This window comes from Martes martes, assembly GCF_963455335.1.
Source record: "Martes martes genome assembly, chromosome: 3".
In the NCBI taxonomy this organism is placed as follows: domain Eukaryota; kingdom Metazoa; phylum Chordata; class Mammalia; order Carnivora; family Mustelidae; genus Martes; species Martes martes.
Genome location: NC_137890.1, coordinates 74,182,648 through 74,207,044, shown reverse-complemented (window position 1 = coordinate 74,207,044; position 24,397 = coordinate 74,182,648). Strand labels below are relative to the sequence as shown.

The 24,397-nt window shown below is 43.1% G+C and overlaps 1 protein-coding gene across 1 annotated transcript in view; it reads right to left on the bottom strand.

The window, feature by feature from the left end:
• Positions 1 to 11,207: 11,207 nt before the first annotated feature.
• FLT3 (fms related receptor tyrosine kinase 3) overlaps positions 11,208 to 24,397 on the bottom strand; it is a gene marked incomplete at its 5' end in the record, with an annotated part of 51,944 nt that continues 38,754 nt past the window's right edge. Inside the window, 5 exons of the mRNA XM_080799397.1 lie at positions 11,208 to 11,773; positions 19,349 to 19,454; positions 19,891 to 19,990; positions 20,501 to 20,612; positions 23,379 to 23,501. Coding sequence (XP_080655523.1) covers positions 11,651 to 11,773; positions 19,349 to 19,454; positions 19,891 to 19,990; positions 20,501 to 20,612; positions 23,379 to 23,501 — 564 coding nt within the window. The 3' untranslated portion in view covers positions 11,208 to 11,650. The remainder of the gene's footprint in view (positions 11,774 to 19,348; positions 19,455 to 19,890; positions 19,991 to 20,500; positions 20,613 to 23,378; positions 23,502 to 24,397) is intronic.

The window sequence follows — 24,397 nt, the reverse complement described above, 5'->3', positions numbered from 1 at the left end:
TCATTACACAGGATGTGGCTTTTAAGAGATAATGGTGTCCCCTTTTCAGTTGTCTCTCAGACACCGTTATGTGTTAGTTTCATCCTGAATATATATACACACCTATCTGAAATCACCTTGCTTATTGTATTTACTTATTTGCATATTATCTCTCAGCCCCAACTAATTCCATGAGCCTGGAGACGGTGTGTCTTGTTTGCCTCTGTGTTCTGTGTGCCTAGAACCGTGCCCACGGTAGGTACCCACTGAACGTGGGGTGACTTAGTTGACCAAATGACGACATAGATTCAATTTCTCACTCTAACAGCTTTCATGTGTACTCAAAACAAAAGATACCATGGAAGATAAAGCCAAAAAAAAAAAAAAAGAAGAAGAAGGGGTCAAAATTTTAAAATAAATTGCTGCTGTTTCCCTTTAGAACAAAAAAAAAATGCGAACATATTTGTGAAAGTCATACTAGCTACATGTTTGCCTCCATCGGAGTCAAAACTCAAGGGTAGAGTGGCCATATTAGCTTTAATAAGTCAACTACATTGTCCACTGTGCTTTATGAGAGGTGGGTGACAATAGTGCCCTTGACCATCTTTCAGCAGTCATGGAATTTGTCCTCCTTCTGTTTGTAGACATTGTCCAGCCCAGATTCCCTCTGACTACCTGACAGAGTGACCAAGAATTCATCTCTTGAAAAGAAGCTGGTAAAGTTTGCTTTTGTAGGAAGTAAATCCAGTGACAGGAGACTGCCATTACTGGCTTATCTTCATAGAAGTTAACACGGATATATAACGTACCATGTATTTGTGAAAACACATTGAATCCCCTAGTGTGTACATGGTTTTGGGTGTAGAGCTCAGTGTGGAGAGCACAGACCCAGGAGAGTTCTGATCCTGCCTCTGTCACTGATCAGACGTTTGGCAAGTGATCAAACTTTCTGTTCTTCAGTTTCTTTGTAAAACGGGGATAATGATGTATTTACCTTGTGGGATTTGGGGAAAGATTAGTGACTATACAGAAGTACAGAAAACAGCTCCTTTACAGAGCTCTACATGGGCTAATGTGTTCTGTATACAATCTCTCCGTTGGACCAACCTCAGAATTTTCTCCTTTTTCCTTTCTGCCATTAGAGCTTTTTCCTTGTCCATGCGGGCTTTGCTGCAGACCCAGCTAATAGCTCAATATCCATTTCTTCCCCTTCTTGAGGACACCACGGCCCTCAGCCTCGGTTCACTCTAGCATGACCTGTGCAGCATCTGCAATGTCCAAATAAGACTGTGGGGAGATAAGACTGAGGGGGAGTCTGGCTGGATCCCCACGACTGGTCTGTCCAGGCTCTCCAGCCTTATTACCACCCTCATTCCTGGAATCTGAGAAAAGAAGGTAGGTCAGATGCCAAGAAAGAAGACCATCCTGGGTCCATGGCTCTTTGTCCCCCACCCCTCAGGCCTGACCCCTTACTATTTCCTGCTCTTATCTCTGCACACTGAGGGTCTCCCCACCTGCAAAGGAACTCCTGCCTGGGGCTTGGAGCCTGGGGGTTCTCAGTTCCTCTGAGAACAGCAGGAGATAGAATTTGCAAGTAGAAACTCCTTCCTGTCATGGCAATGCTGATACACAAGGATGGGAAGGACCTCCCTGCTGATATTGCTACCTTTCTGGCACAAACTAGACACTGAAACTTCTATTTTGCTCTATCTATTGTATAATAATGAAACTCCAAATTACCTACTAACATTCAAACTTCGAGACACAAAAAAGTTAAGGTATTAAATAATCGCAGACATAAAAACATATGGACAACAACAAAATACAAATTACTAATGTGGAACTCAGCAGCTCATGCCGCTGGGCTTAACTCAGCACTCTGGGCTTCACCTCTGTTGACCCTCACCGATCAAATCAATCGAAGAAATGGCAGGTGGTCAGAAGGTAAGGCAATTTGCAGCCGAGCAAAAAGCCAATGTATTGAACAGTACACCATATAGAGGGGGATTGTGTGGTATACAAATTATATATCAATAAAGCTTTTTTAAAAAGTGCAGTGAGGGGGACCTGGGTGGCTCAGTGGTTAAGCATCTACCTTAGGCTCAGGTCATGATCCCAGGGTCTTGGGATAGAGCCCTGCATCAGGATCCCTGCTCAGCAGGGAGCCTGCTTCCCCCTCTGCCACTCCCCCTGCTTGTGTTCCCTCTCTTGGTGTCTCTCTCTCTGTCAAATAAATGAAATCTTTTTTTTAAGTGAAATGATATAAACATGTAGCCTCATAATTTGTTTGATCTTACCAGATAGGATTCTTATATTCTGGTTGCTGAATATGTTATATTTGATTTTATTATAATTTTTCTCTTAAGACGCTTTTAGCTGAACATGGAGAACTATTTTTTTCTTTAAGTAAGCTTCATGCCCAGTGTGGAGCCCAACGAGGAGCCTGAACTCATGACCCTGAGATCAAGACCTGGATGCTTACCTGACTGAGCCACGCAGGCACCCCAACACAGAGAAAATGGTTAAATAGCCACAAATTTTTGTTTCATGTTTTTTTTTTTGTTGTAACACTCACACATCCATTCCCTTTAACTGGCAGCCCTTAACTTTTCATTTATGGAGCTTAAACGGGAGTGTTTTCCCAATAAGATGCCAGAAACACAGATTGCTTTCCTTCATACTTATTTTTAATTTGAGGCAAATTGGGAGTCGGAACTCATAATCTTGCTGTTACCAGACCACGTTCATTAGCTGAGGACTGAGGCGAAGCGAGAAGCTCAGGCCTCGGGTGTGGCTGCGAGGAGGCAGAGGGTGTGGTGCTAGGCCAGGCCAGAGCTTATTACCTGCTTTGTGCGGCTAAGTCGGTGACGACCTTCCTAAACCTTGATTTCACCGGCTGCTAAACTGCCACAGCACAACCTTCTACCTCCTGTCTTGTTTGATGAGATACACACGTGAAGCCTTCAGCACAGCTCTGGAATACAGTCTACTATCAATAAATGTTCATATAAAGCCAGGTACAAAATGACCAATACTGGATGGTTCTACTCCTACGAGGTACCTAGAGGAGTCATATTCAGAGACGCAGAAAGTAGAGGGGCGCCTGGGTGGCTCAGTCAGTTAAGCATCTGCCTTCAGCTCAGGTCATGATCCCAGGGTCCTGCTTGTCCCTTGTGCTCTGCCCCTCCCCCAGCTCACACATGTGCACTCTCTGTCTCTCTTTCTAAAATAAATAAATAAAATCTTTTTTTTTTTTTTTAAAGAAGCAGAAAGTGGAATGGTGATTGTCAGGGGCTGGAGGTAGATGGAAAAGAGAGTTATTGTTTAATGGAGACAGAGTTTCAGTTTGTAAAGACGAAAAATTTCCACCGGAGCTGGATAGCGATGATGGTTATACAACATTATGAATGTACTTAATGACATCGAGCCCTACACTTAAAAATGATTAAGATGGTAAATTGTACATGTACATGTACGTAGGTTATATATATTTTAGCACAAGAAATTCATCAAGCCTTTTCTGCCTCAGTAAGATAATTTGGAATTTAATACATGGTAGGCTCTGAGGAACTAAAAAGATGTGTTGTTTTTATTTTTATTTTATTTATTATTAGTATTTTTTTAAGGAAGCACACAGAGTTCTGTGTTTTCTTTTTCTTATTTTATTTTATTTTTTTAAAAGCAGGATTAAATTCCAGTTTTCTTTTTTTTTTAATTTATTTATTTGATAGACAGAGATCACAAGTAGGCAGAGAGGCAGGCAGAGAGAGAGAGAGGAGGAAGCAGGCTCCCCGCTGAGCAGAGAACCCGATGTGGGACTCGATCCCAGGACCCTGGGATCATGACCTGAGCCAAAAGCAGAGGCTTTAACCCACTGAGCCACCCAGGCGCCCTCTTTTTCTTTTTTAAAAAGAATTTTTTTTAATTGACAGAGAGGGAGAGACAGTGAGAGAGGGAACACAAGCAGGGGGAGTGGAAGAGGGAGAAGCAGGCTCCCTGCAGAGCAAGGAGCCCTGTGCGGGCTCGATTCCAGGATCTTGGAATCATGACCTGAGCCAAAGGCAGATGCTTAATGACTGAGCCACCCAGGCAGCCCAGTGTGGTGTTTTTAGGTGATAATTACCCCTCACCTTTTTTTCTGTTCTTAGGGTCATGGTGGCATAGACAGAAGCAAATTTGAACACTGACAGGTAATTTATTTTTGACAGAAATGACCGTGGGAGTGGCAGAGGGGTTCGGATAATCATGTTACTGGGAAAGTCCCTCCTGAAGAGCTGAGGAAAGAGAAGGAAGATGAGGAAGAAACACAAGTGGCAGAGGTGGGTGAAGGAGGGACAGAAGGTGGATAATCGAAGGGCTGGAACTTTGATAAGAGGTCACCCAGGACATCTTCCTGCTGCAGGCCAAACACCCCTGGCTGTTTTCCTTACTCCAAAAGATCTCTGAGAAACAGATTCTGCTTTCAACTGGAAGCCAGTCCAGGCTCAGGCAACACTATGCATAGAAAGTGTTCCAAGAAGAATAAGCTCCAAAGTCAGTCCCCTGTGCTGGTAAACGTGCTGTGTAGAATCCAATGGTAAAAACCGAGTTCCATGAAGAAACTGACAGACTGCTCTGTTAATGTAGGGAATGTGAAAATAATGTGCGTAAAATGCGCAATCGTTATCATAGTCAAGAAATAACCAGGTACTGAATAAATGAATTTAAGTGGTCTGTGTAGAGGATTGTTCTTCCTTCTAATTAACAGACTGGACTTTTCTTTATTCTGCTTGTTAAAATTTGCCTTTCCAAAGGCAGGGTGTAGGAATGAAGTCCAGCCCCCTGCTTGGGATTAATTTAAAAAACAGTAGTCCTAGGGCGCCACCTACTGGTCAGATGGAAGGGACTGCACGCAGTAGCAAGAACACATCTCTAAAATCAGTGCTTGTAAGTTGTGTTTTTCCACGTGGTAACAATGTGTGGTTTGGGGCGCCAGGATGGCTTAGTCAGATTACTTAAATAAATAAAAATTAAAAGAAATTAAAAAAATAAAGCTTTAGTTTTTATGTAATCTCTACACTCAACGTGGGCCTTGAACTCACAACCCCATAGTCAAGAGTTGCTAGCGCTTCTGACTGAGCCAGCCAGGAGACCCCAAAATAAAATCTTTAAAAAAAAAAGTGTAGTTAAGTCAGAGACACAACTTGACCTACACTAATACCGGATCTGTGATAAGAGCTGGGTTTAGTAGGGTCTAATTCTGTTTTCCCCAATACAGTTTTTTAAATGCCTTCCTTCCTCAGAGAATGTTGCCTTTTGAATATCGTATTATCATTTTTGATATTTAAATATCATATTATCATTCGGCTCCAGTGGTGGTCCCAGAGTCATCGGGCTCTCTGCTGGGCAGGGAGCCTGCTTCCCCTTCTCTCTCTCTGCCTGTCTCTCTGCCTACTTGTGATCTCTGTCAAATAAATAAATAAAATCTGTAAAAACAAACAAACAAACAAATAAATGTCAGATTTGGGTGAGTTGGGGGAAGTTAGGGGGGAAATTGGAGGGGGAGACAAACCATGAGAGACTGTGGACTCTGAGAAACAAACTGAGTGTTTGGGTTGGGTGAGCCTGGTGGTGGCTATTATGGAGGGCATGTATTTTTTTAATTAAAGATTTTATTTATTTACTTATTTGACAGACAGAGATCACAAGTAGGCAGAGAGGCAGACAGAGAGAGGGGAGGAAGCACGCTCCCCACTAAGCAGAGAGCCCGATGAGGGGCTCGATCCCAGGACCCTGGGATCATGACCTGAGCCAAAGGCAGAGGCTTTAACCCACTGAGCCACCCAGGTGCCCCATGGAGGGCATGTATTGCATGGAGCACTGGGTGTGGTGCATAAACAATGAATGCTGGAACACTGAAAAGAAATAAAATAAAATAAAATAAAATGGAAAAAAATAATAAAATATCGTATTTGGTATTTACGAAAGTTATATTACAAAGTAAGATAATATCAATGAACACCATGAACCCATTATCTCACCTAACCCAAAAAGCTTCAAATACCATCAGTGTGAAAATGAATGAATAGTGGTAATTGTATAGTCACATCACACATCAATGAAATGAAAGAGTTTGAGATCCATAGAACACCACGAGTGAATCTTAGAAAGCATGATGTTGACATCTTTTTTTTTTTTTTTTAAAGAAAGCAGGAACTGGAAGTCTATATAGAGTATGGTGCCATTTTTGTGAAGCTCATCAACAAGAGAATATTCATTTTCAAGGAAATCAAAATTTTGGTGCCATAGATACTACAACAGCAAGGGGTGCGTTGTGTTGGTGATTCCATGTGTAAATGTATTTATTTGGTTTCATCTGCAGTGAAGTCATGTTCAGAATATATGTGGGTCTGACTAAAAAAGGTTTGGCAGAAGGAAAAGGAGAACATTCCTATAAAAGTTAACTTGCTTCTCTTTTCATCCCTATGATCGCCCACATTTTTGGTCAGGCAGTTCAAGAGGGCTTACTCAATGCTTGTGACTCTACTTCCTCAGATCCTGTCAACATAATGGAATCATGTACAAATGAAGATAAATCATTTGAAACTTGAAAGGAGATCACTGGACAACCAAAACAGAGAGGACTTTCTAGAGAAGGCAAAGCAGATGAAATCCTCAGTTTGGCAGAGGAGACTCCAAATTGGTGCAGGTGTGTGTGCCAAGGGTCTTGGCTGTGAGCTCTGGAGACAGACTTGGGCTCCTGGGCAAGGGGATTTATGGAAAGGACACTGGCTGGCTCACAGGCCTAACAGGGGTCCAGAGACCAAGGCTTGTGCAAGAAGAAGGACCAAAGCAGCTCCAGGGATCTTGGAAGTGGGAACTGCTTGTCACTTTTTTTTGGAGACCGGTATTGTGAGAATAATGAGTTCCAACTTCCTTTTTGATCCTTGCCTGAATCCAGTCCAGATGCAAAGTTCCAGAATAAGAGAGGAAGTTTATGAGCTGAGCTTGAGTCAAGGACCCTCCTTGGCTAGAAGACCGCTTATGGAAGTCCCACTCCACTGCATGCCATCGGGAGAAGCCATGCCCCCAACCACAGAGCTGTTATCAAAAGAAATGGGAATTGACACTGGATGGCCAAAGAAACACATGATCACTACACCAGGGTCTTTGAAATAATACAACAAAAACTTAAAAATAGAATTACCAGTTGATCCAGCAATCCCACTTCTCTTCAAAAGCATATGAAAAAATACAAAAAAAGTTGAAAGCAGGGTCCCAAAAGAGGTACTGGCACCTCCTTGTTCATAGCAGCGGTATTCACAATAGGCAATGCATAAACCGAATGCATAAACAAGTGGATAAATGCATAAACAAGATACACACACAGACTGTGAAAGAGTATCAGCATTAAAAAGAAAGAGAATATGTACATACCAAAACATGGACGAACCTTGAGGACAGGATACTCAGTGAAATAAGTCAGTCACAAAAAGACAAATATGGTATAATTCCATTTATATGAAGTAGTCAAATGCAGAGAAACAGAAAGTAGAATGATGGTTACTAGGGCTTGGGGGACGGAAAAAGGGGAGTTATTGTGGGGGCCAAAGTTTCAGATGTATGAGACGAGAAAGTTCTGGAGATTGGCTGCACAACAATGTGAAGATACTTACCATTGCTGAACTATACACTTAAAAATGGTTAAGACGATAAGTTTTGCATTATGTGTTTTTTTAACCACATTTATAAATTAATAGATAAATAAATACAATAGTTAAAATAATGGTAGAACCCAAGAGTAACCACATGATAAGTGTTAAGAGAGGCTTGGAGACCACAGGTTACTGAATTAAGTTCCAAGTTCTCCAGAAAAACATGGTATCATATTAGTACCTACTTCATAAGGCAGCTAGGAAAATTACAGAAGGTAATACATATATCAGTCTTAGCACGATGCTTGGCTCGCCACAAGTGGTACACGGACATGTATAGTTAGGAAAATATCAATACATGGTCAAGAACAAAAATACATTTGACCATAGTGCTAGTATAATTCCATTTATATAAAAAACAGTTTGGTGGGGGTGCGTGTTTGTGTAAATACATGTAACATTAAGTATATTTAAGCAAGAAGATGGAAGAATTATACCTGAAACTTGAACAGCATTTCCTCTGAAGAAGCAATCTGGGATTTGGGTTGGGTGCATAAAGGGTAAATTTCACTTATTACTATAAGAAAAAATACAAAATTCTTTGAATTTTTAACATCAAGCATATTTTATGCTTTAACCTGAATAGGCAAAAAATAATTGAATACACGTATTGTGCGTGTCCTGACTGTACACACAAATAGGAATTAGGCATACAACTTGGAATAAATCGTATCTACTTTCAAACTTCTAAAAATCCAAGTGAAAAGACATCATCCTTAAAATCAGAGAACCAGGGTAAGCTGAGTTCAAAGTCAGAGGGAGACATGGCTACAGAATGGTTGGAGAGATGAAACACCGTTGGCTGTAAGGAAGGAGGAAGGGGGCCAATGGCCAAGGATTTCCAGCAGCCTCTAGAAGTTGGAACAGGTGAGGAAACAGTCTCTCCACTAGAGCCTCCAGAAAGGAAGGCAACACTGATGACACCTTGATTTTAGCCCAGAAGGACATTTGTTGAACTGACTATAGAACTATAAGATATGTTTTTGTTGCTTAAAAAAAAAAATCCAGGTGAAAATAAAGAATGTTTGGGGCGCCTGGGTGGCTTAGTCGGTTAAGTCCTACCTTCTGCTCAGGTCATGATCTCAGTCCTGGGGTCAGCAGGGAGCCTGTTTCGCCCTCTCCCTCTGCCCCTCCCCCTGCTCACTCTCTCTGTGTCTCTCTCTCTGTCTCTGAAAGAAAGAAGAAAACGGAAGAAAAAAGAAAAGAAAAGGTAAAGAGAGGAGAGGAAAGGGAAGGGAAGGGAAGAAGAGGAGAGAGGAGGGGAAAGGAGCAGGGGGAGGAGGGTAGAGGATAGAAGGGAGAGGAGGGGGGGTGCCTGGGTGGCTCAGTGGGTTAAAGCCGCTTTGGCTCAGATCATGATCCCAGCGTCCCCGCATCGGGCTTTCTGCTCAGCGGGGAGCCTGCTTCCTCCCTTCTCTCTCTGCCTTCCTCTATGCCTACTTGTGATCTGTCTGTCAAATAAATAAATAAAATCTTTAAAAAAAAAAAAAAGAAGGGAGAGGAGGGGAGGGGAACGGTGGGGAAGGAAGGGAAGGGAAGGGAAGGGACGGGAAGGGAGAAAGAGGAAAGGAGACGAGGGGAGGGAGGGGAGAAAAGGAAAGGAAAGGGAAGGAAACGGAAGGAAAGTTTATGTTAAGAGCCAGGTGGATGATATGGACAAGGAGCCTATAGATTTTAGCGAAGGAAGCCAGCACCCACGACTGGTGGAGCTGAGAAAGACCTGAATTATAAGACAGAGCTCAAGTCTGGCCACGAAGCAGGGGCTTACTTGAATAGGAAGAAGCATCCCAGGAGGGTGGCAGGTGAAGAAAAGAAACACAGGAGATGGGAATGCCCAAGACGTACCCACTGAACACGAGCAGATGGTTTTGGCGACAGAGACAGATGTCGTCATGTAACCTGATACAGAAATGCAGGGGAGCCCAGCTGTGGTGAGCCTGTACGCTGGCTGGCAAGAGAATCCGGCTTTAGCTGATGGACACCGGGAGCCACCGGATGTGCTCCCGCTGAAAGCAGCGGGTGCACAGGAATACTTTAGGAAGACAGATCTATCTGTGGCCAGAGAAAACACTGGATGGCCCAGAGCTTGGGAGAAGGGGTTGACGTGAAGAACGGATTTGTGTAATCTAGTTTATGTGGCCTCATCTAAAGTAAAAGATTAAAACCAGAGAGGGAAGTGCAAATGACAGATTAGGGTACATTTATGGACGAGGCACTATCTTTATGTAATATAGCTCGTCCTCAGCTTGCTCGTCCTCATAACCCTTGCGATGGGGTTATGTCCCAGTTAACCCCCAGTAAGCTGAAAATATAAGCTGAAATACAATTAATACTCCAACGCATCAAACCTCACAGCTTAGCCTAGCCCACCTCAAACGTGCTCAGAATACTGATGTCAGCCTCGCGTTGGGCAAGATCATCTAACACAAAGCCTATTGTATAATAAAGTGTTGAATATCTCATGTAATGTATTGAATACTGTGCTGAAAGTGAGAAACAGAATGGTTGAATGGGTATACAATGGCTGTCAGTGTTTTGATTTTTCACCCTGGGATCCCAGAGTGGACTGGGGGCTGCCACTACCCAGCATTGTGATAGACATTGAACTGCATATCACTAGCTCCGGAAATTCAAAATTCAAAGAATGGTTTCTACAGACTGTGTATCCCTTTTGTACCACCGTAAAGTCAAAAAATTTTAAGTTGAACCGCCCTTAGTTGGGGACCATCTGTGTGTCTATTATAACATACATATATTATATATGTAGTCCATCTAATTCTTACCAGAACCGTGTAAGATAGATGTCATCCATTATTATTTCGTCTTCCAGAAGAGGAAGCTGAGACCCAATCAAGTTCAGTTACTTGCCCAAGGTTGCCCAATGTTGCTCAGCTAAGCGGCGTTAGAAGGAGAATTTCAGCCCAGGCAGATTGGCTTCAAGGTTCTTATCTTAACCACGCCCCGAAAGGGAAGACCAGAAAAGGCAGACCTTGGGGAGGTTGGTTGGTTAAGACCTGGGTGGTTCAGTTGGTTAAGCAACTGCTTTCGGCTCAGGTCATGGTCCCGGAGTCCCAAGATCGAGTCCCACGTCAGGCAGTATGCCTCTCCCTCTGACCCTCCCACTTCTCATGCTCATTCTCTCTCCCAAATAAATAAATAAATAAAATCTTAAAAAAAGAAAAAACGGAGACCTTCACCACACTCTTCACTAAGAACCACACCTGGAAAGTAAGGATGAGGGCAAGTCCAACTTTATAAGCCTGTGGGGGGGAGGAGCTAAGCTGAATTCAAAGGACGAGGGAGGCTGAATCCACGGAGCGCCGCAGAGAAGCCAGCAGACGTCAGCGTTTCTGCTCTACTCTGGGGGCAGGAGTTACGGGTCCTCTTAAGAATCTGACGAAAGGCCGGAGCCTCTCAGCAGAAAAAAAATAGACATGCACAAACAAATCGTTACACATAATTTCATTAGGTTCCTGCCCTCCCATTAAGTCTTGCCCTAAACGGGACATGTAAACAATTCAATGACAAACATTTCTAGAGAAGAGATTTTATTTCCATTCATAAAATATATCACTAAATAGCTGAAAAAAGTTACATATTATTTTAAAACATAGATTTAAAAAATCATATCAGCTTCTCCTTAGCAAAATGCTTTTGTGTTATCTATTTACAAGAACGTACTGTACCTCAGGTACACGATTTTCACTCAAGCCAGCCTGAGAAGGCCTTTGGATCTGGATAGATGCTCCAGGAAAAGTACTTATCAGCTCTTCCCGCCTTGTGCAAAGGATGATTTGTTTTTACAAAAGTCCCTTTGAAAACAAGAGTAAATACAGAGAGCTTCTAGAGAAAAGCCCAGCAAAGCAGCAGTTGAGATCATGCTTTCTTTTGGTGATGAAATTAATCCTGTTTTGGTAATCTATAGCCTGTTTAAGGAGGGGTCAGAGGGAGGTAGGCCTTAAGACTCAACTGTTTCTCTAGGAATCTTCATCATGAGCCTGTGGAGGCAGGAGCCCCGAGTCCACCTCTCTGCTGTAAGGTCGCCTGTTTTGGTAGACAGAAGGACGATCTGAGACGTGGCCCTCCATGTTCTGATACATCTGAAGGTGGGGGAGAAGACAGAACGCTGATTACCATCCAAGGAAGACGGACATGTCAAGGGCCTATGTTGCAGATTAGTTGCTATTATGATACATAAGTCTTAGAGGACAATCTTAGAGGATGTTAGTTGACAAACCAAATTCAGTTTACTAATGGAGAAATCAAGTCACCGTCAAATAGCTGATTCCAGTATCATTTCTACTCTTGCATATAAAGTCCCAATCTAAAAATCCAAAAGCCGAGAAGTAAAACCATAAAAGAGGGGCGCCTGGGTGGCTCAGCTGTTAAGCGTCTGCCTTCGGCTCAGGTCATGATCCCAGGGTCCTGGGTTCGAGCACTGGGCTCCCTGCTTAGCGGGAAGCCTGCTTTTCCCTCTCCCACTCCCCCCCTGCTTGTATTTCTCTTTCGCTGTCTCTGTCAAATAAATAAATAAAATCTTAAAAAAGCCAAACAAACCCATATAAGAGAAAGGCCACTAAAAATGATCTGTTCATTATGCAACTAATACAGGTGATTCTTGAGTTTCACTTGGGAGGTCAGTGACTTTAAAATGTTTTTCCAAAATGAAAACAGCTCTACTTTCTGTCTGATTATAAAGTTAACACACATTCATATAGACACCTTAAGCAATATAGGAAGATATATAGAAAAAACCCTAAAATTGTCAGAGGTAGCCCCCATGACAGACGGCTTGCTGTGTATACACAATTTTGTGTTGGTAGGCTCAGAGTGTAGACCTTGTTTCAGAACCTTATTTTCAATTTCTAAGATGTTGTTTGCAGGTTACACATGTTACACATCTTCACTATTTACTAAATATGAGCACATTCATGTTTTTAATAGTAGCCTAGCATTCCATAGTATGGATGAACCATAACTGACCTTTCGATGGACTGTTTGTATAACATCAACTGAGAAGTGCATACTGGCTCTGTCTCTGGGGTGAATGAGGGCAGTGGAAATGCCAGGTCAAAGGGGATGCACATCGGAACGGCGACGTACCTCAACAGGCTACCTGGCAGAAACCGTTACTTACTTCCGTTCCTCTCCACTGTGTCGGGGAACAATGCTGTTTTCTCCTGAGCCCTACAGCAGGGGTGTTAACTATCGCCCACGGGTCTAGCCCTTTGTCCAGGGAAGGTTTGATCTCCTGGCCTGCGTGTTTCATGATAAACAAAGTCGAACATCTTTTTCTATATTCAATGAACATTTGCACTTCATTGGGAATTTTCTGCTTCTCTTCTTTGCCCTTTTATGTTGGGTCATCCAGGTTTTTCTTATTACTTATGAGAATTCTGTGATGTAGGGATCCTGGATTCTTATGTGAGTTGGACAGACTCCCTCCCTCTCCCTAGCCATCACTATTGTGTATTTGTCTTAGTTCACTTGGCAGTTATCATGTTCACTGAATGGACCATCTCCTCCTCTTATTTTTTCTTTCTGGAAAACAAATGGACAAAAATCTCCTTTTAAACCTGGTCTTCACCATAACAGTCTGCCTCTATCCTTAAGGATGAACAGTAATGATACGTCATTTTTGTAGAGTGGGCCTAGCAGTTGGTTATGACCTGTCGAACCAAATGTTCACGTCCAGCACTGAATTTCGACCATCTAAGGAAGCCTGGGACAGAAATACCAGTAACACTTCAAATCCAACAGCTCCACACCTGAATCCATTATCTCTGATCCCCGATCCTTCTCTCCTTCCTGGATGGACGGTTTCACTTAGTGAACCACCCCGACTCCAGTCCCAAGATCCAGAACTTTCAGAACCATCTTCTCAACCTCGCTGTACTCCCACAGCCAGAGACTGGGTGCTATTCTGGTATGTTCCTGCTTTTAATGTCTTCCTGTCCATTGCTTTCAGAGATTTTTGTTTATGTTAAGTAATTAATTAGTTTTATTGATGAATAGATGAAACAGTGTTACACCAGTTTCAGGAGTACAACATAGTGATGCCGAAACAAGTCTGTACATTACGCCATGCGCCCCACGGGCGGAGCTCCCTTCTGCCAACATACGGCACTATGACAACCCCATTGACTGAATATTCTCTGTGCTTATTGCCTTTCATCCTGGTGACTTTCATTCCCTAACTGGACGCCTGTGTCTCCCACCCCCTCACTCCTTTAAGTGATTTTAAAATGAATTTTTAAATTGCACAAGTAATACATGAGTATATTCTCTTTACAAAGATTTTGAAACCCTAGCTTTTCAAGTATATCAATAGAAAGAGGTGCATAAGATTTTCTTACACTTTTTAAAATGGTGTCTCTATCCAAAGTATGTTCTTTTTATTCTGAATGTCATCTGTGCTTTCTCTTTTTCCTAATTGTTCTCTTCATGGTGTGCGTTAGTGGTATATTTGTACACCGTATTAACATACAATATTAATATACAGTGTAAACTAGATCCAGACTCCTATGTTCAAATCTTCAGTCTGACACTGGGTTACCTTGGGCAAATGACCGAACTTCTCTGTACCTCAATTTACTGATCTGCAAAAGAGGTAATACTAGAACTTACTTTGTGAGATTGATGTGAGAATTAAAAATGTTCTTATGGGTAGTATATTAGTAGAGTGTATGGCACACACTTAAAAAATGTTTGCCATTAGGGCGCCTGGGTGGCTCAGTGGTTTAAAGCTTCTGCCTTCGGCTCAGGTCATGATCCCAGGGTCCTGGGATCGAGCCCCACATCGGGCTCTCTGCTCCAAGGGGAGCCTGCTTCCTCCTCTCTCTCTGCCTGCCTCTCCACCTACTTGTAATCTCTGTCTATCAAATAAATAAATAAAATCTTTAAAAAAAATGTTTGCCATTAAATCTTACTATTATTAGTTCAAAAGACAACTTTTGTGTTTCCTGATCATCACTACTGTTTTGGGGGCTACTCTCAGTTTAATTAATTCTGCCTGTAACTTTATGAGATCTTCTATTTTCTTTTTTTAACATTAGTTATTTATTTTAGAGAGAGAGCACACACAAGCATGGGGAGGAGGGAGAGGGGGAGGCAGAGGGAGGGGAAAGAATCTCAGGCAGCCTCCATGCTCAGCATGGACCCCAACGACGGGCTCCCTTCCAGGACCCCGAGACCACATCCTGGGCTGAAAGCAGGAGTCCCACACTTCATGGGCTGAGCCACTCGGGCGCCCCTCTATCAGTTCTTTTCTTCTGCTTTGTTCATTTTCTCCCCCTATTCCCTCCTCCTTATTCATTGTGGGTTTTTTTTTTCTTAGCTTCTTGAGTTGAAAGTTTAAGTCATTCATTCTCATTCTTTGTTTTCTAATAAATGAATTTAGAGTTATAAATTTGGCTGGCTCCTACAGGTTCTAATAAGCAGGGACTATTTTTTACGTCTTTTTCCTTCCTCCTTCTCCTTCTTGTGAACCAAAGGCTTCTATAAGAAGCATGAGTTTTAATTTCTCATGTAGGACCCAGGGAGCTTTTTGGGTACGACTGGTGATTTCTCCTTTCACTGCACTGAGGTTAGTAAATGTGATCTGTGTGGTAACAGTCTCATTTATTTTGATATTCTTTTTTTTTTAAGATTTTATTTATTTATTTGACAGAGATCACAAGTAGGCAGAGAGGCTGGCAGAGGGGGAGGGGGAAGCAGGCTCCCCGCTGAGCAGGGTGCCTGATGCGGGGCTCGATCCCAGGACCCTGAGATCATGACCTGAGCCGAAGGCAGAGGCTTAACCCACTGAGCCACCCAGGCGCCCCTGATGTTCTCTTTCTTAAGTGGACTTACTAATCTTGACATTTTGAGCTTTTTCTATTTCCATGAATGCTCTCTGTCTCTCTCTTCCCCACTTTGTGGCATTGATCAGGTTTTCTGTGGTCCTTTCCTCTTCTACCCTGAACCTGAGATTATAGATTATATTTCTGTTTTCACAGTGGTATACTTACATTTTTAACACCCATGTTATTCTTATGTGTATTTAACACTGCGACTCGTCCCACTGCGGAACTTCTGCATGAGCCCACCAGAACTCTCCCTACCCTCTAGGAAAACACTAGTCCTCATTCTTTCGACTTTCAAAGAGTTCTCTGTTGTGGGTCTTCCCAATTCAGTCCTAACTACTTTCATTGTCTCAGGGGTTTTCCACAGTTTCTGGTCCACAAAGATCTCCTTCTGGCTTTCAAAGGCGATTATGGCCTCACTTCTTTAAAAAAATATAATAAAAAAATGTGTGTGTGTAGGTTTTTTTTTTAAGATTTTATATATTTATTTGAGACAGAGAGAGATTGAGAGAGAGAAAACACAGTGGGGGAGGGGCAGAGGGAGAAGCACATTCCCCCCTGAGCAGGGAGCCTGACATGGGGCTCGATTCTAGGACACTGGGATCATGACCTAAGCTGAAGGCAGATGCTTAACCGACTGAGCCACCCAGGTGGTCCATTTTTTTTGTATTTATATTACATTATTTTATATTTGTATGTTTGTTTATGATATAGTATATATAAATACATTATATATTGATAATATATTTATATTCTATGTATATATTTCCTATGACTTGTGGGCATGGACATGAGAAGAGCGGTGATGTGAGTTCAGGCCCCCTTCTTAAACAGGAGCTGTGCGTGTCCCTTCCTTCTTCACCCTCTCTCCCCACCGTCTAGTTCACCCCCTCATCTTTGCTCACCTCTGTTGCCACAGTCACCTCTTAACTGATCTTACTTCCTCTGTTAGGATTTTACTTTCTTAAATTTACTTTTATGCCTGCCTGCCTGCCTTCCTTCTTTCCAGAAATATTTGCTTAGCACTTTCCATCTACTAAGAATTATGCCAGCCACTACGTGTGTAATGGCTGAACTAGATATGTCATGGTGAACAAAGCAGATGTGACCTCTGATGCACCCTCGTGCTGATAGGCACTCATTTATTTGATAACTGGTGAATGTCGCCTGCCTACAGGACCACGTCAGGTGATGTGAAGACGAGCAGTGCATCTGCTTGCCCTCATGAACCAAGTCTAGTGGTGGGAAAGACAGACCCATAAAGCAAAGTCTCACACACCATCACTGGAGTCTCACACACGGTTAAAGACAAAGTGTTAGGGGGACTCAGGAGAAGGATCCTGAAATCCGACTAGGGAAACTACAGGGCCTTTGGAGAGGAGAGAATACTCGAGCTGGCTCTTTTTTTTTTTTTTTTTTTAGCTGAGGTATAATGGATATATAACTCTAAATTAGTTTCAGGTGTATGATGTGATTCATGTATATATTGCAAAAACGATTACTACAATAAGCCTAACTAACATCTGTCACAGTCGTAGTGATCTGGGCCATCAAGACCAATACTGGAGCATCTGTCCATTCTAAAAATCCCTGTTGGTTCACCACTGTCTGAATAATGTCTTCGCACGTTATTCGGTGATCTCCCTGCTCTAACTCCATACTGCTGGGGTTGGGTTATACCTAAAAGTGTTAACCTGTGTTTTCTCAGTGAGCTTCTCTCCCCTTCTCACTTGTTCCCTGAGGGCCATTTTCCTTCCCTAGTCCATGAAGAAGCAAAAGCAGAGACTGTACAAAAAGCATTCACATGCATACCAGGAAATATCACCTCAGGCCTGCTGGCAAGGCCTGTCTTCCCACCCAAGAGACTAGACATGGCTGTGCTTAGGACGTGTGAAGGAAAAAGCATGCATGGAGTGGCAAGAGGGGAGGAACCAGGGTTCGCTCATAGTGGGCAGAGCTGCCTGGCATGGTTGTGTAGACTAGGCCTTGCTCAGAGGTGCCCAGCCAGTGGGGACTGAAATCCAATCTCGTCTCTGCTCCCCAGGCTTCTAGACTGGATCCCACTGCACCAGCCAGTACCAAGATGTTCCTCTTGGTGTATTCATCCCACCCAGAGGGGACACTATTAATTGAATTTCACTGAAGAAGACAGAGCTTGCTATCCGTGGCTGATACTGGTAGGAAAAAGAACCTTCCATGACAGAAGGTCGGAGACAGAGAGGAAGAGAATGGTCGGGGGGTGGGGGAGGGTAGTTAGAGGGGTATCTCTGAGCTCAGACCCCCTCGGCTGAATCATCACCTGTGGAAAAGCTTGCCATTCAACAACCCTGATTCCCTGAACAGAGGGAAGGGCATTTGGACATCCCGTGGGAGTGGGGACATGAAAGGAGACTTGTACTCCAAGATAAGAGGTCCTGAACAAAGCCAAGGGGCCTCTGAGCAGTAGCAGAGTCCACACCCTGGTCCACTACCTTTCCAGTCCTATTCTTCTCCATATTCCCCCACCCACCCTATACTTTCAGCCACAACCATTTATCTTCCATTCCACTTTCTCAACTTCGAACCTTCTTCATATTACTCATCTAGCCTGGAACACCCCCACTCACCCCCCACCTCCCAACAGCCAAAAAACTACTCTTTCTTCACAGCTTGGTACAAATAACACCTCTGTGGAGCCACACCCAGCTGCCGGGCTAGGAGAAATTATTCGGTCCTCTCTGGAGCCCACTTCTGGTTTCTCTCTCTTACTCTTCTTTTGGTTTATCTTATAGGGTCATTAGCTGTGTCCAGGCGGTCTGCTCGATAGCCTTGAGGTTTTCCATCTCCCCCAACCTTGTTGGCCTAATTCCCTCACAATAATTTAGTTTCCGAATGTGATTTTTTAAAACAGCCTACCAGGAGGAAGGGACATGACCCACCCACCCAGGTCTCTGGAGAGACTACAGAATTGAAAATGGGCTCTTAATAATTTAGAAAAAGAGAACAGACAATCCATTTAAGCAGTCAGGTTCCTATGTGACTAACATTTACTGATTAACTACTAAGTGCTAATAGATCTTTTCACATACATCCTACTCCTTACAACTTCCTAAAGCAAGATTTATTAATTCTATGTTTCAGATAAGGAAACTGAGATTATGTCACTTAATCGAGGCCTATAAGATATAAATGATGGAGCTACAATTTGAACCTGGGTATTGGAGGTTCAAGGTCCATCCTTTGTCCACTTCCTCTAGAGAATGGCTCTGTTCACTACACTGGATTGTAATACTGAGGGGAAGAGTGAGCAAAAAAAATTCCAAGTTCCCAAAGCCTGAGGATCACCTACCTTGGCAACCCATTTTACAGGTGCAAAAACTGAGGCCAAGAGAAGTAAAATGATTTGCCGTAAGTCATACAGTGATGAGCAGCTAGAGTGCTAGAGCTGGGATTAGACTCTCATGATTCCAGGTCAATGTTTTTTCCACTCTGCTGTACTATATGTCTGGGTTGTATGGATTATTCCATACTAAAGCTTCATGTTGAATTAGGAAAGGTCAGTGGTGATCAGGGATTAAGTTTTGTTTAGTTGTCTAGTCCTATGCATTAATTAAATACTTAAAAGCATTTAATTTCTTAATCAATTGGCTGACAATGTTAGGGAAAGCTTTTTCCCCCTGAAAACGCTTACCAATAAATATATCTCACCCCACACAACTTTCAGAGGGCAACCAAGACAAACTACGCTGAGAAAGACAACGTGATACTTTGATTCTTAGGAAATGAGCGCGTGTTCTGAGTTACTGCTCTCCTTTCTAACAACGCTTTGTAAAGTACTATGAAGCTACGTACAGCTTCTTCTGCATCCGCCAGCTGACATCCTAAAAATGAAGTCAGGTTGGGGAAGGATGGCCGTTTCCTTGAGTCGAAAGCCCAGCAGGATTGCATTATAAAGTATCTGTAAAACCAAAAGAAGGGGGAGTAAGCTGAGAAAATCCGAAAGAAGAAAAGCTGATCATTTCCTGCCATTTCTTGCTGGGGAGCTACCCATCATCTGTGGCCTGTTTGTTTTGTGGCAGGTACTCTACTTGACTTTGAACTCCCACCAGGAAGGGCAAATTAGGTGACGGACATAAATCAAGAGATGGAGTCTTAGCACCCTGAGGGACTCCCTCCAGCAGAAGAACTGAAGCCCCTAATTCACAGTATCTTCAGTTTTGTTCAGAAATCCCCAAAACAAAAAAGGAAGAATTTCCTTTTCTTTCTTTTTCTTTTTTAAAAAGAGGAATCATGGATTTTGCATTAAGGAGTTTTACTTTCTTCGACAAGCATTTGGAACTAGAGAGACTGTAAATTCCTGATTTCAGCCACGGTGCAGTCTGATCTGAACTCACATTTCTTCCGTAGCATAAAAGGGCTGATCCATCTTAAATCCACTTTGAATGAGTTTGTAGAAGTTAGCGTCAACTGGAATACCAGGGTAAGGATTGACACCTGGGGGAAAAGTGAGGGAGGATACACCATTTCATTTGGTTAATCATTCAGTGAACAAGCAGGTACCGAGAGTGCCCATGGGCCGGATGCTGCTTGGTGCGAGGCTGTAAGCGGGGAAAATCAGGGCTCCTGCTCTCATGCAGGTACAGGCTGGGGGGTGGGGCAAAGACAACACAATAAGACATGAAGTGGCACATATATCACAGATGACAAGGTGGCACGTCATGAATGCTTTATTTTTTTTTTAATTTTTATTTATTTGTTTTTTAAAGATTTTTAAAAATTTATTTAACTCACAGAGAGAGATCACAAGCAGGCAGAGAGAGAGGGGAGAGAGCTGAGCAGAGAGCCTGATGTGGGACTCGATCCCAGGACCCTGAGATCATGACCTGGGCCGAAGGCAGAGGCTTCACTGACTGAGCCACGCAGGCGCCCTTCATGCATGCTTTAATATAAGAACAGGGATAAGGCGCGGAGGGGGCGGGGATGGCGGCCACAGGCAAAACTTACCAAGTGAGAATATCTCCCAGAGTAATATTCCATATGACCAGACGTCACTCTTTATGGTGTAGATCCCTTGGAATAAGCTCTCAGGAGCCATCCACTTTACAGGCAGACGAGCCTGTGTGGAGTCCAGGAGGAGATCAGTGGTGAACAGATCGAACGGTGAAGGGGATTTCTTTTACTAGCTAGATGATAAAATTTCTTTGCTTCCTAAAGTCACTCTCAATGCTTAATGGAGAAAATCATATTCCTCAAGTGGAAGTTTTTCACTTTCAAATCAACATCCTAACATAATAGCCTGACAAAAAAGAAAACAAAACAAAACAAAAAAACCCAAACAAACAAAAAACCCCAACGCAATATCTTTCTTTTTTTTTTTGAGAGAGAGAGAGAGCACCTGCATGGAAGTTGGGGGTGGGGAGAGGGGCAGTGAGAGAGGGAGAATTTTTTTTTTTACTATTTAGAATCATTCTGTTTCAACTTGGTCCTGACAATGAAGATTTATAAGGCAATTAGTTTTGTTTTGTTTTAAAGATTTTATTTATTTATTTGACACACAGAGAGAGATCACAAGGAGGCAGAGAGGCAGGCAGAGAGAGAGGGGGAAGCAGGCTCCCCGCTGAGCAGAGAGCCCGATGCGGGGCTCCATCCCAGGACCCTGGGATCATGACCTGAGCCAAAGGCAAAGGCTTAACCCTCTGAGCCACCCAGGCACCCTGGAAGAGGGAGAATCTTAAGCAGGCTCCACACTCAGCTCAGAGCCTGACATTCTCAGCACAGGCTCCGTCTCATGACCCCAAGATCATGACCTGAGCCGAAATCAAGAGTCATGTGACTCTTAGCCAACCCACTGAGCCACCCAGGTGTCCCACAGCTGGCCATTGCTTTAAAGCTCATCCTGAACAAAGCCTGGTGATTGGAATGGGTAAGTTTAACAGCAGATAATTCCCATTAGGGAGTAACAAGTCCTTTGCCCAGAGGTAAGGAGATATTGGTGAATTAGCGGAATATTTTATTAAAGCATTTCTTGGAAGAACTTTAGTGGAAATGCAAGCTACAAGAATGTGGTGAGGGGAGCATATGTCATCACTTCCAGAAATGACACCAGGCTGGCTTCTGTGGCTTTAGTAATTTCCAGTAGCACGAAAGGCAGGTTTAGAGTCAGTACAGTTGGGTTAGTATCAAGACACAGAGGCAGCTAGGTTACTGGGACACAGCTTTTTGTAGTATTTTTTTTTCGTTAAGTGAGGAGCCCTTCACTGTGCTCGTTTAATCTGCCAAGTAAAATCAGAGCTCCAAGGGCACCTGGCTGCCTCAGTACAGCATGTGACCTTGGATCTCAGGGTCGTGAGTTCCAGCCCCACAGTGGGTGTAGAGATTACTTAGGGAAATTAAAAAAAAAAATCAAAGCTCAAGAAAGAAACCCTATTTAAATCCTACACAAACCGATGAGCTGATAGAATCATACAGGCTCGTCTGGTTAATTTAATTAATTAAAAGACTTAATTGAGGTGCCAAATGGAAGTCACCTTCCCACATAAGAGACCACCAGCTAGTAAGGTAAAGACTGCACAGTCGCCCTTGAGCTTTGATCATCTTTATGACTTCACCTACAACAAGGGAGACATGGATCTAAAATCAGCTGAGATGGCTATTTGATTCTAATGGAAATAGTGTTTGATTTGATTTTTAACATTTATTGGCTGTTTACCCAGACAGGTGCTTTCATGTTGGTTTTATTGGTTTATTCCCACAACGCCGATGTGGTAAGCAGATAATCGTCATGGGAAATGCTGCACCTGTCACAGTGGTTATGCACAGGCTTGGGGCTCAGACCATTCACGCTCCAGTCCACGTGCTGTGTAACCAGGGGCAAATTATGTTCTGTGCCTCAGTTTCCCAGCCCACAAGTGGGCACTGTGAGGACTAAATGGATGAATATACGTAAAGCGCTAAGAACAGTACCTAGCACCTGGTAAGCACCAAGTCACTATTATTTCACAAGTGGGGACTATAAAGCACAGGGAAATTCCAAAAAAAGGGGCTTAACTCTAGGTGTTGGGATTCTTACAAGCCACTCTTTCCAGTACACAATTTTATCATCTAGTATTTCTAATAGTTCTTAAATAACACGTCTGTCTCTAGCTGGGTTTTTGTTTTGTTTTGTTTTTTAACAAGTAGATTTGGTCATATTTTAGATCTTCCTGTGTGACAGTAATAAGATGCTAAATATTCATTAGCTCATATCTAATTTAAATATTGTGTCCTTTTAAAATTTACATTTAATATTTAATTGGTATGTTATACTTTAAAAAATGCCAAATTCCTGTAATTGGAAACACGACTCTAGTCGCTTTATAGCTAATGGAACTGAACTAAGTTCAAGTAATGAATTTTTTTTTAAGTGTGACTTGTACTCTAAGGTTCCTAATTGGTCTGTTCTGACTAGCCCAAGGACAGATGTGATGCTATTTTGCTCAGCTTTAATTGTAACTGGAATATTCCTTGAAGCTACAGAAAAAGCTTTTAGGGGCACCTGGGTGGCTCAGTGGGTTAAAGCCTCTGCCTTCGGCTCAGGTCATGATCTCAGGGTCCTGGGATAGAGCCCTGCATTGGGCTTTCTGCTCAGCAGGGAGCCTGCTTCCCTTCCTCTCTCTCTGCCTGCCTCTCTGCCTACTTGTGATCCCTGTCTGTCAAATAAATAAAAAAAAAAATCTTAAAAAAAAAAGAAAAAGCTTTTAAATGTAAGAAGCTGACTGCAGTGAGGAAGCTTTTTGATGTTGCCATCAAGCAAACCCTCACTATGGTGAGTGCCAATGTCTACCGACCCAATGACAAAACACAAAATAACAGTATAAAAACATGTGAGAAATAGTGGCCTCACGTTGCCCCTGATAACATAGTTGGAGTCGCTCATAATGTCCCGGGCCAGTCCGAAATCACAGATCTTCACCACCTTCCCATGGGTCACGAGCACGTTCCTGGCTGCCAGGTCTCTGTGAACACACTGCAAAGAATGAAATTGGCGTGTTATTTACTTTGATGGAGATCATCACAGAGGGCAATTTTCCTTCCAGTTTCAAGTTCAGCAGGAGTTACAGATGACAGGAAAGTTTGGCTCCTCGAGGTGTCTTATCTTTACTGGGCCACCGGCTGTCCTCACACGGGACCTGCGGCACACAGAGTGAACGCGGATGGCCCAATTCTTCAGCTGTTGTGGATACAGTCACTCGTGCTACTTATGGAACATTCCCGGAGGCCAAGGGGGTAGGTTCTTAGAAAGGAGATCAAACCTGGCTGGGTGTTGTGTCTTCCTATAAATAAAAGACACAATACGGGGGTCCAGTGTTGAGCTCCCTGCCAAAGGGATTTTCCAAGGCCGTTGTCCAGCACTCTTACTGAGGGTGGAGAAAAACTATCTCCTTTCTGACTAGAAAACAGCTTTGGCAATGAGAGTATGACCAAAGAATACATTTGGGGAAAAAAAATGAAAAATAAGTTTGGGAAGGTTGACTCAAGTGCAATTAGGAGCCTCTGAGTGGACAGAGGACATGACATGAAGCTGAGTGGTCTGGCAAGAGAATTAACTCTAAGAAGGAAGATATTCAAAGGAACAGAGCACTAGGAGCTAAAGGCCCAAAGGGCTCTCTTCAATCTTGAAAAAATACAAGCAAAAACCGGGTAGACTAAAATCCCCCTAGCTCTCCTTCCTCCCTCTCCAGTTTTCTGAGAGTGTTGTCCACTGCCTGTAGACTCCATTCACACTTCACCCACGTTCCTACCAGCCCCCCACACCTGGCCTTCATCCTCCCAGATGTCTGCCCCAGCTGCCTGGGCTAAGCCCCGCAGTGACGTGCAGGGCAACCAAACCAATTGAGATTGGATTTAGCATCCTGGTGGCAC